This window comes from Lichenostomus cassidix, chromosome 18 (assembly GCF_008360975.1).
Source record: "Lichenostomus cassidix isolate B80296 chromosome 18, HeHo_3.0, whole genome shotgun sequence".
Taxonomy (NCBI): domain Eukaryota; kingdom Metazoa; phylum Chordata; class Aves; order Passeriformes; family Meliphagidae; genus Lichenostomus; species Lichenostomus cassidix.
This window is the reverse complement of record NC_139498.1, coordinates 7,364,820-7,380,049: the sequence shown is the minus strand read 5'-3', so window position 1 is coordinate 7,380,049 and position 15,230 is coordinate 7,364,820. Positions and strand designations below refer to the sequence as shown.

At 52.8% G+C, this 15,230-nt stretch overlaps 1 protein-coding gene across 3 annotated transcripts in view; it reads right to left on the bottom strand.

Moving 5' to 3' along the window:
* Nucleotides 1-3,209: 3,209 nt before the first annotated feature.
* Nucleotides 3,210-15,230, bottom strand: part of MGAT5B (alpha-1,6-mannosylglycoprotein 6-beta-N-acetylglucosaminyltransferase B) — a 62,468-nt gene continuing 50,447 nt past the window's right edge. For all 3 annotated transcript variants that reach the window (XM_085077866.1, XM_085077867.1, XM_085077868.1), the window contains 6 exons: nucleotides 14,772-14,927; nucleotides 13,555-13,701; nucleotides 12,066-12,182; nucleotides 5,648-5,722; nucleotides 4,900-5,174; nucleotides 3,210-3,809 (listed from right to left, as the gene is read on the bottom strand). In XM_085077866.1, coding sequence (XP_084933992.1) covers nucleotides 3,611-3,809; nucleotides 4,900-5,174; nucleotides 5,648-5,722; nucleotides 12,066-12,182; nucleotides 13,555-13,701; nucleotides 14,772-14,927 — 969 coding nt within the window. In that variant the 3' untranslated portion in view covers nucleotides 3,210-3,610. The remainder of the gene's footprint in view (nucleotides 3,810-4,899; nucleotides 5,175-5,647; nucleotides 5,723-12,065; nucleotides 12,183-13,554; nucleotides 13,702-14,771; nucleotides 14,928-15,230) is intronic.

Sequence of the window (15,230 nt, the reverse complement as noted above, 5' to 3'; positions counted from 1 at the left end):
AACCGCGGTGCTTACATCTTCAGCAGCTCCTTGATCTACTGATAAACCCGTTAGGGGAAATAAATGGGTTTCTCCTGCCCGGACTGGCCACATCAGGGATGCGATTTGCCATTTTACCCAGCTGCTGATAAGCGGAGGATCAGGAGGGAAAAGCTACTTTAACGATTTGCTAATAAAGCCTCAGATAAGAGCAGAGCTGGGATTTACAGCTGCTCCGGGCTGGCGAGGATGCTGGTGCTGGCCCGGGATGCAGTGAGCGATCACACTCTCACCACAGCCCCTCACTGCACTGGCAAGGTTTTGATGCCATCAATATTAAATATGGAGAAAAAAAAAACCCAAAAAAACCCCCAACCGACTCCAGAAAGAAAGTTCTGAGCGGAATAACTTAAAAGAAAAGTAAGGCTCAGAAACATAAATCGCCCCTGGCTTTATTTCTGGGTAAGGAAAATGGATTTCCAGAACAATATCATTCTTTTGACACGCCTGTCCTGGTTTTACAGATGCCTGAAAACAGGTTAGGAAAAAGATGCAAAACCTTCCAGGAGGCTCTGCTGGCTGGATGCCACCAGAGATGCCATCAAAAGGTCCAAACCCCACCCTGAGGGGACCCCAGGGACTCTCTGGCTGTTAAACAAACTGTCCCATCCAGCAGCATTGGAGGGTGCAGCTGACAGCTCCTCATCTCATTTTTATTTGGGTTTATTCCTAGTTTGGACACCATTTCCCCATCCCAGTTGGGGATTTGTCCTTTGCAATTAGCTGTGGGAATTAGAATCTCTTTCATATGGCAGTGGCTCTGCTCCCCTTCAAATCTCTTTCATGCTCCTGCTTAATAAATTGTGAATTTGCTGTTTGTATCCTCAGATCTCCCTTCCAAATGGAAATGTGTCCTGCCCAGGGAAACCAGGCTGGAGACCTGCTTGGGAAAGAGCTTGGGGAGGCAGAGGGATGCTGCAGGCATCACCAGGCACAGAGAGGGCAGAGAAAAGCATTTCCAGGTGACCAAGACCCTTCTCTTTCACACCAGCTCCTCCATTCCTTGGTGCCACCTCCATGGAGGGTGCCACCCCTGGCACACAGCCCACACACATAACATATTTTGGTGCCAATTCTGCACCCAAAGCTGATGTTAACACCCAGCACTGGCATTCCCAAAGCAGCCCAGCTCCCAGCTTGCCCTCCATGGGGTTTTACAGACCAGAGCATCCATGTGGGAAGAGGCAGGAGGGGCTGCCCAGCACCCACCCTCTGGTCCCTGTCACATCCAACATCCAGGAGTGATGATCCATCACCAGTGGGCCACAGGAGAAGCTTTTCCCCCAGGCAGGACTTGGTGCCCACTGCTGGGGCAAAGACATGACAGGTGATAGCAGAGCCTCACTCAGCCCCATCGCCCAAATTTACAGGCTGACGTGGGATCCAAAAGGGTTCCAGACAGATCATTATTTCCCACGACAGTGGCGAAGGTGAGCCAGCCACCTTTTATTTCAGCCTGGAGAAAAATGCTCCTGCCAGGGGATAATTGGAGCTCTCTGCAGTGGGAGGCAGAGCTGGGCTGCTGGAAGGTGAAGGCTATTTTAAAAGCAGCTGAGCAGGAACAGTGGAAAAAGCTGCCCAGGGAGCTGATGTGTAACAAGCACTGCCTCACGAGGCATCCCGGGCCTCTTGGTCTTTAAAACTTGCTTATATCTCCTATAAAATCTGGGTTTATTTTGCTTTTACAACCCTGGGAAGTGAATTGCTGGTGGTTCCTGCTGGCAGACCCCCTATGCCTCTCCCAGGCTGGTTCCTACCCTGGCAGGAGTCTGCACCAGGGGATGCTTTGAGGCTGAGATGAAAGGTGCTGTGGAAAGGTGCTGCTGCTGCTCAGCTCCACAAAGGGAGGCTTGCACTGCTTTTATTTAGACACACGCTGGCTGCAAGACACAAAAATTACTTAATCAATCCTTCCCCTCGGCTGGCGTCACAGGCAGGATGGAGGCTGCCCACGCAGTTTGGAGCTGAAGATGACAAATGGCTCTGGGATAGCGGCAGTGTGTCCATCTCAGCCGGGGCAGGATGTGGCCAGGCTCACCACGGTGGGCTCACGTGGGGTGTCCAGGGGACACAGCAGCCTGTGGTGGCCCAGGGACAGGGCAGGGATGTGGGGAGGGGAGTTGGGCTCTGCCTGGTGCTGCAGCACAGCTGAAGGAATGGGGTTTGCTGCCAGGACAGGCTGGAGGTGCCAGAGGGTGTGGCACAGCCCCAGTGACCTCATGCACCCATCCTGCCACATTCTCCATCAGCCACCATGAGGGGACAATCCTGCCAGGGTAGTGACAGTGCCTCGTCAGGCTGCCACCCCACCAGCCTCCCTCACTGGCCAGGCCAGGAGCAGTTCCATGCAGAGAAAGTTTCTCTCCTAAGAGAAGGAATTTCTCTCCATAAGTAGTTGCTTCCAGCCCCTGACTTTCCAGCCACATGGTTTATGAGATGCAGGAATCTCATCATCAAATGCTTCCAAGTAACAGGAGGGCTGAGCTCCAACCTCACAGCAACACCTGGTCCTGGTGAGCAACCCTACAAAAACAAAACAGGTCACCCCTGCCAGCACCAACCCAGCCAGGGGATGTGCCAGCAGGGGAAAGATTAGCAGCAGGAGAACTCCCCCAAAGTGAGAGGAATGCACTAAGGAAAGCTGAAGAAGCAAAGAGTTCTATGGAAGATGCTTGGAGCTCACCTCTTGCTGTGCTGGCAACATCTGGGGCACATCAGAGTCAGGATGTTGTTTTTCAGCTGCTCTGCCCTCGGTCAGTGTCCACCAGGAATGTCTTTTGCAGCACATCCTCCCCTCTCCCTGCTCACCTGAATCCTGAGCAGCACCTCACCACACCTCCAGCCATCCCTGGAGGGATGTTCAGCTCTGTGCATGGCCCAGCAGGGTGAGGAGCAGCCTGGGAGGACTCACTCTGGGCTCCTCTGCCCTGCTCAGGGACCAACAGCATTCCCAGGACCCTTTCCCAGCCCCATCCCACCCTTCACTTCCCAGGCTGTCCAGCTCACACTGGCTCTTCCTGGGGATACCAGAGCTGCAGCCCCCGATGTGTCCACCTGCCCCAGCCACTCTCCTTGTGCTTTGTCCTCCCCCAGCTCCACATCCACCACAGGCACCAGCACCACCCCTGTCCCCCCCGCTCAGCCCTGCCCAAGAACTCCCACAGAAGGGCTGGGTGTGGATTCCCCTTTAATTCACCACTTGTCAGGGGGAGGGTTAAAAAAATCAATAAATAAAACAACTCAGGATGCTCAAAGAAGATGAAAACCCTGAAACTGCAGTCTGCTGGTGGCTTGTCCCACTGCCAGAGGAGGGGAAGGGTGTCCCCAGCCCCTCTCTCCCCACCACCCCATCCCAGTGCCACCAGGTCCAGGTGGGTTCGGATGCGGTCGGACGATGCTCCTCGGGAAGAAAATGACTCCAAAGTTCAGGACATGGTCATTCACAGCTGGCTGGTGGATGAAACAACCTCCAGAGTCTGACAGCCCCGGGAGGGACCTGTCCCACCTCCTCAGCTGCTGCGGATTTCTGAGGAAAAGCCACCGGTGTCCCAGCTCGGTGGGGACTCTCCTGTCACAAGCAGTCCCTGCACAGAGCCACCTGTCCCGGGCGGAAGTCGCGGCAGGGGCAGAGGCGGCGGTACTTGGTGTTGGAGCCGGCGCAGCTGAAGAGCAGCGGCTCCTTCTGGAGGTAGCACTCGCGGACGTTCTCGGCCACCGCGGGGTACAGGTGGTTCATCTCGGACTCGGTGCTGTCGCAGGCGATGCTGAGCCTGGGGAAGGCAAAACTGGGTCAGAGACTGCCTGAGGGGTCACTGAAGGGTTTTTGTCCATCCTGGGAAGGTTTCTTGGATAAAGGTGGGGGTGGATCTTTGCTGATCTGTTTGCCACCCCTTGGCTAAGCGTGAGCGGTGGTCACCAGCCCGACACACCACACGGGAAGGGACAATCATGGCAACTCAACCCTGCAGCCCCAGATCACCCCAGGAGGATGATCAACCCCACAGATGGCTCAGGATCACCCTCAAAACCCCACCCAAATCTTAGGACTCATTGATCCTTCTGCATCCCTTCCAACTCAGGATATTCAGTGACTCTTTCACAGCCCCTTACTGACCAACAGCTCTGTCCACTCTCCATGGACACCTCCTACCACAGCTAACTTTCCCTGGAAGGGACATGGGATCAGTGAATGCCCACATGTCCCCTGTTAGCTGGGATGATCCAAAAAACCAGGGTGAGCATCAGCAAAAGCCCGGAGGAGCAGCAGAAACGCCCAGCGTGGATTTTAACATCCCTCCCCTCCCAGACAGAGCAGCAGCACCGGCATCACCCTCCCACCAACCCTTCTCAAGTGACAAGTCCCTGAGCCAGCTTGTTTTAAGGTCTGGAGGAGGACGTGCAGGGGGAAAGAGTGAGAGCCAGGCCCCAGCTCTAATTTATCATATAAAAATGTCAGCAGGGCGCGCGGCGCCTGCCTGACCAGCGTGACAGCACCGGCAGCGCTCACATTTGAATTGCCCGCAGAGCAGCACGCAGCCCCGTGGCAGATTTATACTCTATTAAAACTTCACCGCTGTGTGCTCAAAATGCAGTTTGATAGAGAGAGACATTCAAAAGGAGAGAAAGGGAGAGAACAAGCGGGAGGTGGAGAGGAATGGGGTGGGAGAGAGGCGGAAATGCTGTTGTTGCCTTCTGAGGAGTGAGGCCGTGCCCTGCCTGCACTGCCTTGGGCAGGGAGCCTCCTCAGTGGGATTTTGGCAGGGGAACACGAGGAAATTGGGTGTTAGGGAGGGGAGGAGGAAAGGGAACATCCTCTGGCTGATGACACCCCACAACTTCACCGAGAAAGCCCCAACTCACTGGAGAAACACCTCCTCCTTGTTGAGGAACCTGAAGAAGGTGGGCTCGCAGACCAGCCCGTGCCGCCGGCACGTCTCCGTGCACGTGTGCTGGGGTTCTGACACCCACACCTGCAGAGAGGCCACTGGGGGCCACGCCTGGGGGACCCTCCCGGCACTGGGGGACCACACCAGGTGGGTGGCGTTGGGGGACAAGGCCAGCGGGCTCGGAGAGCTTTGCATAGCAGGACTCTTGGTCTTGGGAGATGGAGGAAGAGATGATGTGGTGCAGAAATCCTGGTGGGGGAGAAGATAATGAGATACCCTGAGATGTTAAGAGTGGGGAAGGGAGACTGCTGGGGGGACAGGAGGACACTTGGGAGGATGACTTTGCTGTCAGGTTGAGGTCACCTGCATGCATAGGTGGCATCTCCTGCAGTGGGGGATGAACCTCTTCTTCTCCCAACTCTTCTTTCTCCCCGTGCTGCCTCATTCTCTGGGGCAGAGGGGAGACCCTCGACCCAGCCCCAGCACCCCCAGGGATCCTCCAGCAACCCCCAGCACCTTTGGTTCATGACAAACCTCCCCCAGCCCCATCCCCTGGTGCTCTCTGCAATCAGAGCTGCACGATGCCTGTGGGAGAACAGGGAGGTTCTCCAGGGAGAAGAGGGAAGGCTGGCAGGAGGACAGGGAGGTTCCCCAGGGAGAAGAGGGAAGGTTGGCAGGAGGACAGGGATGGTTCCCCATGGAGGACAGGGATTCTGCCCAACCTGGTGCTGAATGTAGGCGTGGATCCGCTCCAGCATCCCCTCAGAGGTGTACTCGTAAGGCAGGTAAGGATCCACCTGGGAGGAGCAAAACAGAGCACAGGCAGCAGGAGGGGACAGCCTTGCCCTGCCCCTGACACAGCAGTGCCCTGGGCATGGCTCTCCCACCCACCAGAGCCCACCAAAAATAGCAGGGAAGAGTCTTAGGTCTGGAAAAGCCTCACAAGCCATAAAGTGATGGAGAAAGAGAGAGGTTGGGTTCAACCTAGTGGTGAAAATGAAGTCACCCTGTTCCACTTTAATCTCCCTTTTCTCCACTTTGAGTGAGTTATAAAATCAAACCACTTTTCATGCAGTAGGTCACTTCAAACTAAAGCATGAGCTGTTCCAGCCCAAGAAATGTTCTGCAGCTATGGACAAGAGAGGAGCAATTTTAAAATACAGGGGAGGAGGTAGAACTGGAAGAGATGCCAAGCTAATCCAGGGCAAGAGCATCCTGGTTGTGCCCTAGGTGTGGTCTGGCATCCTCTGTTCCCCTGACCTCAAAGGGGGCTCAGAGTGGAAGGTCCAGGCTTGGCTGCCCCAGTGCTCTGGCCCACAAAAGTGGCCAGTGACTGGCTGGGACTGGCTGGGCACAAAAACATCTCCCTTTCCCCACTGCCATGGCACTGAGGGTTGCTGCCTAGCTCAGCTGGCTGTGATGGGTGGGAGTCATCACCTCTGCCAGCCCCAGGGGCTTGGTGGTCCCTGCTGGCCCTGGCTGGGATGGGACAGGGAGGCAGGAGCTGGGGGAGCACTGGGATGGAGCCAACTTTGGTGCCCATGGATGTCAGAGCTGTCACTGCACCTCCACGTCCAGAGCTGCTGCTTGCAGGGTCACCAGCACTCAAACCATGGAATATTTTCAATGTGGGTTACAAAATGCTCCTGGTCTCCAGGAGATTCTGCCTGTCCTCACTTCCTGACATCTCCCTGTCCTGGGAGTCACACTCAGCTCCGGCATGGCAAGCCTCCTCCTCTGCACTGTGGGTTGGCAGTGTCCCCTTGTCCCTGGCACTGTGGGGGCACAGGTTCCAGGGCAAGCAGGAACAGGCAGGTGTCGCTGTTGAGCAGCTAGCAGAGTAATGAATGCATCGGTTCTCAGTGGCAAGAAGGAATGACCTCTATTGTTTTGATTTCATCACATTTATAGAGTTCTCAAAAGTCACCCAGATTGGTCAGCCAGAAGCCCTCCCCCAGGCCTGATTGGCCAGGCCTGCACTGCCCAAGTTCTGGGACACTGTTCCAATAACATCCAAACTTTATCTTTATTTACAAAAACACAAGAAAACTTCCCATGGGAAAAACTGTGCTAGCCACAGGCAGGAACAGTCAGGAATGGCAGGAATAGCAGGAACAGGCAGCCAGGCTCCCCACCCACAGTGGGCCAGTGAGTGACCACTGCCCCCAGGTCCACAGTGGTTTTCACCTTGGGAAGATCACTGCCATGAGGGCTGTGTCTGATGCCTTCCTTCCCTCTGGAACAAATTAATTTTTAAGGAACTTTCTGCCCTGAGAGGATGTATTTTTTCACACTCCCTTATTTTTCCAGAAATATTACAAGAGGTGCAGGAGGTTGGTGCATGAAAAGGGCCAATCCTGGGACCCCTTTTACCCTTTGTACCCTGCAGAGCTTTATTCAAAAGGATTATAAGCAAAACCACCCAAAGATAATTAATCCAGAAAACACTGCTGCTTCTATTTTCTCAGCTCTGCACCTCCAAAACAGCAATTTCCCTTTGAAGTACCCGTCAAACCCAAGCTCAAAGGCTCAGTCTGCTGAGAACCCTCTAAGCATCTCCCTGCCATAAATATCCCACCTGAGATCTCAGGCAGGCTGGAAATCACAGCTGCTCCCTCTAATTACAGATGTGCACGCTAATCAGGGCTGACACAGTGGCAGGCACCAATCCTGCCTCTGAATTCCTGATGGGCTCCCAGTTAACTGGGACAGTCCTCACAAAGGAAAACAGCCAGGCTGGGGGCTGGAGCTGCCTGGCACCAGTCTGGGGGAGATAAACCTCTCCTTGCTCAGCATCACCAGGGCTCAGTGTGATCTCATCACTGTTTTCACAGGGGGTTTTTCCCAAGAGCCAACTCTGCCTGGCATAGTGCAGCCATAATTCCAGAAAACAGCCTCTGTCCCCCAAAACGCTGCACCTGGATCCAGAGGTGCTGCTCCAGCTGTGATCCCACCTCTCCACAGGCTCCCAGGAGCCCTGTGAGGTCCGTGGGCATCAGGAGTGGGTTGGAGCTCACTGCAGCCCCTGCTCCTCCAGCCCCTCTCCCCTCAGGGAGTCCCCAAATCCTCTCTCTTCCCCTTGCTCCTCTCTCCAAGTCTTCTTAGCATTCAGCTCGTGCACCCAGGACTGAGAAAATGCCAATTTCAAGGAGATAATTGTTTAATTAAAATCTGACAGGCTCAGCCTCTTCTTGACAGCCACGATGTTAATGGCACTCCTCACATTGGGAGCTCAGGATGTCCCCAGAGCCCTGGCAGGGAGGAGGAGCAGGAGGAGGGGAGTTCTGAGGTGGGGACCACTGGGTCCCACTGCAGAATGGTGCACGGGATGTCATGGGAAGGAATGGAGAGGTTGGTAAAGATGGATTTTGCCATCCTTTCCCCCGTGGGGAGCACAGGGTCAGAGTCCCGGTGCTCCCCACCAGTCCAACAGGGAGTTACTGGTGTCCCCTGGGGATGCCACCACAACAGCCCTGGGTTTAGAGTCTTCATCTGGAAGGGACTACTAAGTTTCTTTCATTCAAAGGGAAAAGAAAGCAGGGGGGAAAAAAATCTGAACGTCATCAGACAAATAAGTAGAAAAATAATGCAATTCTGTGCTGGCACGTAACAGCAGGCTGGAACATTTTAACCAGCTATTTTCACTGTGATGTTTAATGTGCCGCCCTTTCAGGCATAGTCTGAAATGTATAATTTTCCATTATGGTCCTGTATGTTTGACTTTAATATAATGAAGCCTTCTCCCTTCACTACACCAGAATATTGGGTCTATTAAATTGCTTGTGTGAGGACTGGTTGTGACAATGGGAAGGAAAAGCTGAAGGCCCAGAAAATGGTGGTGCTTGCAAACCTCTCCCCTTCTCCGGCCTCTAACCCCTGGGTAACAGATGGAATCCATCATTGGGAAAAGCCTCCAGCATCACTTTTCCCAGGGGGACACAACTTGTCTCTTTGCCCCCCAATCCCATCAAATGCTGGGATTTGATCTCTGGGGTAGAGGGCTTTGGATTTGGTGCTTCCCTGTTTTCAATTTTCCTTATAAATAGGTCAGGGATGCAAACAATCAGGGAAACCCAGAACTGCTCCAAGGGAGATGAGTGGCAGAGACACAGAGTGCCAAAAACCTTCCCCAGGAGCTGCAGGGTGACCTGGAACGGGTGCCACCTCTGAAAGGACAGGAGAGAGGAGCACGAGGGCTGTTCTGGGGGGAAAAAACCACAGATTGCAAACCCAGGCCACGTCCCAGGCGTGATTCAGCTCTGCCTCCAGAAGGGAGAAGTTCCTTTCAGGCAGAAGTAGGTTGGGAGGGATGCCTGCTGCATCCCAACTGCTCTGCTTGCACAGAGCCAGCAGCCAGCCCCGTGCTTGGGAAGCTCTGCCAGCCCAGCAGGAGCTGTGGGATGGCTCATCCTGCCCTGAGCTGCAGCCCTGGGTGCCAGCAGGAGAAACTGGGGTGCTGCAGTGACACTGTAACAATGCTGAGAGTCAGCAAATCCCCTGCAGACCAAAGCAGGGCGAGCTTGTTGTCAGCCTGACCGTATCAGAATTACTGCCAGGTTCATGGAGCAGCTCCCAAATCCCCAGAGAGGTTACCAGCATCCTGATTCCCACTCCCTGGTCCCCAGCACAGCTTCTACCTGATGCCAGAGCCATCCCATATCCCCCAAAATGTCTTTTACTGAGTTCTGACCTAAAAGATGCAGAACATCTGTGGAATACATGACTTTCCAATCATGCAACAACAAAAAAATCCCAAAATAAAATCAATTTCAGGTCAGTTTTCAATTTCCAATGTTTTCACCCATCAAGGAGGGGGAAAATGTTGTGTTTCAGGTTCAATCTGTCTGAGTTGGTGAAGCAAGGGGAAATGCATCATTTCAGATCCAGCATTCCTTTCAATAAATTGGCAGGGTATTTCCAAACAAAAGCAGGCAGATGGGAAACAAAACCATAGTATTTCATTCCAGTAATTTTGAAATGAAATGTTTTGACAGAAAAAAAATAAATTGATGGTGGTTATTCTGAAACACAGACAAATTTATTAGATATTCCAATAACAGAACACCCCATTTTGCCTTCAGGGGGAAAAAAAAAAGGAGTCAGTAAAATAATTTCTCCAAACTCCAGTAACTGGCTGGGAACAGGAAGACTAAATTGCCCAGCTACCATCTTTCTGCTGCTCCTCCTGCTAATGTCCTTGTTTTCAATTCCTGCTGTAACAAACAGTATTTTGAAGACAAGATACCCAGGGACTCCTGGAGCCAAAGCCCATAATAAGGCTTTTAAACCTGTAAGGTAGGTCAATTTTTAGGCTTAATTGCCTTGACAGCATCTCTAATAAAGCAGACCTTCCTGTTTAAAAGATAAAAAGGTGGGGGGAGAAAAGAGGCTGCTGTAAGTTATTCACACTCACTCCCTGCTCTGCTCTGGGAGGATTTATACAGTGTCTTTAAAACCCCAGAGAGGTGAGTTGTGGATTAACTCCTTGGTGGGGAGGAATCCCTCCTCTCCAGAGTGACCACGTGTCACAATGCAAATGGGACCTCTGGACTGGATTTGTTCATCCAAGGCAAATTTAGGATTCCAGCAGTTGAGGGTAATTCCAGAGGCTGGGATGCTTTGTGGGAGGGGAGCACGGGATGGAGTCCCTGATCCAAGAGTGGGAATGGGGACAAGAGCTGAGACAGGAGCTTGGTTTGGGGCAGAACAGGGATGGGCACAGCAGCAGCCCTTCCTGCCCAGTGCCCATCACACCACCAAACCTTTCCCTGAAGTCCTTTCTAGGTCTTTAATTTGTAACCAGACCATGAAGCACCTCAATGACCTGGTGCACATCCAGTTGACACCACACAGCTGCCCAGGAACCAGCACAGCCATTTCCCCCCATCCTCAACTCTCACCATTCTTTAATTATTTTAACAGCACAGCAGCACCAGGTTTCACTATTTTCTTTCTTCCCTTCTGGAAAAAAACTGAAAATTTCCTGCTCTCTCCCAAAACAGCTCCCAGCCTCCTGCCCACAGCAATTCCTTCACTTTGGGGCTGTCTCCAGTCCAGATGGTGGAGGGTCAAGCTCTGACAGCTGGCCTGGCAGCACAGCAGCAGGGATGTCATTATTTTTAATTTAATTCTAATCGAGATACAGCAATGAATGTGCAAAACAACAACTGTTTTCCTAAGTCGGGCTTGATCAGCCTTTGCAGAATCACAGAGAAAATGAGCGTGAGGTGAAGAGCTGCAGCAATCACCCTCGAGGAGGTGAGACAAGGGGGGATGGCACGGCCACATCACCTGAGTCAGGTCCCCAGACTGTCACAGGCAGCTTCTGCAGCTTCTAATGCAGGGAAAAGCAAGGGTGACCCTTGTGTGACCAGCACCACACCTGTCCCCCCCCAAAATCCCACCCAGCAATGTGAACCCTGAGCCCCCACAGCCCCAGGCAGAGCTCAGGTTCCACAGCAGAGAGAGGATGGCTCATCCCGGGAGAAGCAAATTGCCAGCAAAATGGCTATCAGCACTTTCCTCCCCTCCAGGAAAATAGACTTTAATAATTTGGACAACTTGAAAGGCTCCTGCCGCAGGGGGGGAGGTAAATATTCATGAGGGAGCGTTTCCAGAGTGGGCACAGCAGGAGTGCTGCCTTCTCTGGGGTCTCCCCCTTCCTGAAATCCATCACTGAGGCAACTCCTGAAGTTATTCCTATCGATTTGCTCCATCGGAAGGTAACGATCAGTGAAATGGGGGAAAGGCAGTGCAGATGGCTGTGTCTCTCTGGGTTTATCTTTTTATCAAACCAGCTCCCAGAACTGCTCTACACGTCCAGCAACCTCAGCCTCCTGCTCCCAAACCTTATCGGCCTTATCTCAGCTTCCTCTTGCTCCATCTACCCGCAGGATTCCCAGAGGATCCCTCAAAGGCACAGCTCTGCCCTGGGGAAACACCTACAGTGCTCCATGCTAAAGTGTGTGCCCCTGAGGCTGCAGGAAACCACCAAAAAAAAAAATCCAAAGGAGAAAGCAGGAAGGAAAAGAAATTAATGTCTGAAAAGGAGAGCCACGCTCCAACATCTACTGCTGCTGCTCCAACATCTGTCCAAACCCAGCAGTGGGGAGGTCACCCCAAAATTGCTCCGAGCTCTACCTGTGTCCTCATGATGGTTTTGATGGCAGCTTCGAACTCCTCGGAGTTGTTGTAGTCAACAGTCCACACGTGGGGCTTCCCGATGAAGTCTTCAGCATAAGGGTGCTGGGAGGACACCTGGAACACAGAGGGGACAAGCTGGATTTTGCAATCCAATTTTGGAATGGCTGCAGAGAGGAGCAGCAGCCTCACAGGCACGGTGGGGTTTAACCTGCTGCACACAGGGAGAGCTGGGAAAAAGTTTCCTCTGAACCCAGCTGCTCCCCAGCCTCAGGATGATGTGCTAAAATTCCCACAGGGTTGGGATACCCCATTCCCAGCAACACCGAATTCCTTTTGCAGCCCAGAATACTCCATCTCTGCCACAGAGATTTAACCTCAGCCTGAGCCATTCTGGGGGTCTGGATGGTAAAAATGCACCAAGGCAGGAAAGTTTCATGTTTGCCAGCTCTAGAAACAAGGCAGGGAGAAAATCCATCTCCACTGAAGGCTGGGAAAGGCTGGCACTGGGAGAAAGCAGTGCTGGGAGCTGCATCACCACAGGCAGCCCACACACTGGTACTCCACAGGTACCCACCCGGCTGATTTTTGGGGGTCTACCTCTTTTGTTTCAGCCCTGAGATGCCTTTCCGGCCCCGATCTCCTCTGGGAAGGGAAGAGTGAGGATGCTGAGCAGAGGAGGTGTTTTGGGGCAGCACAAAACCTCGCAGAGGGATCTGAACCCCTGCCAGCTGGAGGAGAGGAGCTGTGTGGTTTATCCTCCTCACTGCTGTCCTTCCTCATTTCTTTCCAGGCAGATTAATCACCTCTTTCCCCTCCGGCATATAAACACCCTGAGGCATTTCACAGCCCTCGCCCCAGGCTGCCATCCCGGCTCCAGGCTGAAGTACAACCCCAGCTCCTGCCCCAACGGGTGTTAACCCCTAATTTGTGGGGTGCATGGGGCAGAGAAGGGGGACAGGTCAGCCCAGTCCAGCTGCACAGTCCCCCCCAGCTCACTCCCTGCCCAGCAAGGGAGCCTTGCACAGCATTATCCACTTTATTAATAATAAAAGAGGCAATTTTCTCATGCCTTTAACTTTTAAAGAGTTCCTGCTCTACTTAGATTGAATTCCCAGCGATGGGCAAGCCTGGGAGGGATTTCATAGCCCTGCAACACTGTGGAGATCCTGGTGTCCCTCTGGGGGGACAAAGGGATGAGCAGGGGAGCATCACCCGGGGTTGGGAGCAGGGTATGGATCTGGGCTGGTGGGGAAGGAGCTGGGAGTCTGCAGAAAACTTCTAGGAACCCCCAAACCTACAGCAGAGCCCCTTGCATGCAAGGCAAATGCCCAAAACGGAACAGATATCCATTTTGCAGATAGATATCTCCACTTTTCCCAGAGGAAGGAAATCTTGCCGAAAATGAAGGAACCTCGGTTCAGCAGCTGCTGCTCCCCAGGCTGACCCAATCCCTGGTGTGAAGGTTAGCTCCATGCAGCACACTTGCCTCTCTGGAGGTGGGCTTGCCGCGGAAGAACTCGTGGTTGAGGGAGCTGTGGGGAGGGTTGAACCTCGCCTGCAGGAACACACAGCCGTTGGCAATGGCCTCCAGGGGAGCTGGCCCCTCGTAGGGGAACCCAAAGCCGATGAAGAGCTGCAAGGCACAAACCCATGTGCTGCTGAGGGATTTTCCCCGCAGGGAAACCTCCCAGACAGCCCACCAGCATCCTCTCTGCTGCTCTGCACACCCAGCCTCTGATGGGGTTCAGCAAACTGTGCTGGAATTCCCTGTTCCAAAGCTCACAGCCCACTGTGCACGACCATGGGGTGTCCAGGAGCTGCTGATGCCTTAATAATTTTGGGGGTTTTTTTGTCTTCATGTATCTGTAAATTGGTGTAGTTCTTATAGAACTTATATGTGCTTCTATATACTTATATGCACTGGTAGAATGCTGGAAACCTCTGTTCCCAACACATTTAGCCAAAACAAAGCTCTCTGGATAGAGATTCAAGGACATATTCATTACCCTGGAGCCCAAAAATATGTAAACAACAGTGGAAAGGGGGGAGCAGGGCCTGGAGTGATCAATATTATGGCCTGAAATTGTGATTGGAGAATTAGGGACCAATGTGCTAATAAGACAAAACTTATCAAAAGTGAAGAGTTCCTGACCCAGGATCCATTTTGGTTGTTTTCTCCAAGGGGGACTTTGCTTGCCCAAGTGTACCTTGAAGGCCTTGAATAAATTTGTCCACTTTTTACACTCCTAATTTGTCTTGTCTCTGTTTCAGGTAGCCTGTTTTAGGCATCACTGCAAGCTCCCCCATGGTGGTTACAACCATCACTCTGGCCCTACACAGAGCAACATAAAGCTGTTTGGGCTGGTGAATGAAGAATATTTCCCCCAGGCAGCAGCTGAAGGCACCCAGGATGAGCCCACACCCACACACTCTGAGAATCCCGTTTATTTTTATCACAGCTATAAGGTGGGGGGGAAAAAACCCAACTCCACTTGGCAATAAATGAATTAATAACGAAACTTTGTGCTCTGCCTGTGGACAGTCTGCAAGGAGAAACTCATCAGACTCATCTTGATGTGAAATGTGCTCTGCTCAGCTCCTGCTTAATTATCCCAAGAGAGGCTGATGGTTAATTATCCCAGCTGAGGGTGCCTGCAGAAGGACAGGCAATGGGGGACATTGTCCTGGGATGTCCTCACCCACCTTTGCCTTCCTCAGCAGCTGCTGGAACTCGTGCTGGGGCAGCAGCCCGTGGTTCTTCACGAACGCTGGCACCTCGGGGGGTCTCTGTGTCTCGTAATAAACTGTGCCATGGATCTCCATGTACTTGTTGAGGATGGCCAGGAACTTCTCCTTGCCCTGGGGAGGAAGGCAGAGGTGTGAATGGTGCCAAAAAATGGGTCTGACCTTCCCCCCACGGCTATAGGGGGAGATTTAAGTCTCAAACTGCTGTCCCAGAGCATCTGTGATTCTCCAGGCAAACCCACAGCAGTGCAAAATCCTCACCCTCCCCTCCTCAATCCTTGGAAACAAATCTGGACTGCTCCAGACTCCCAGAGAGCCTGAATGCTGCAGGATCCATCACTCTGAACATCGAGCTCCTGCCTTCCCTGTCCCCTCCAAGGGCAACTTCCACTCTGGAGCTGCTGAATTAAAGGCTTC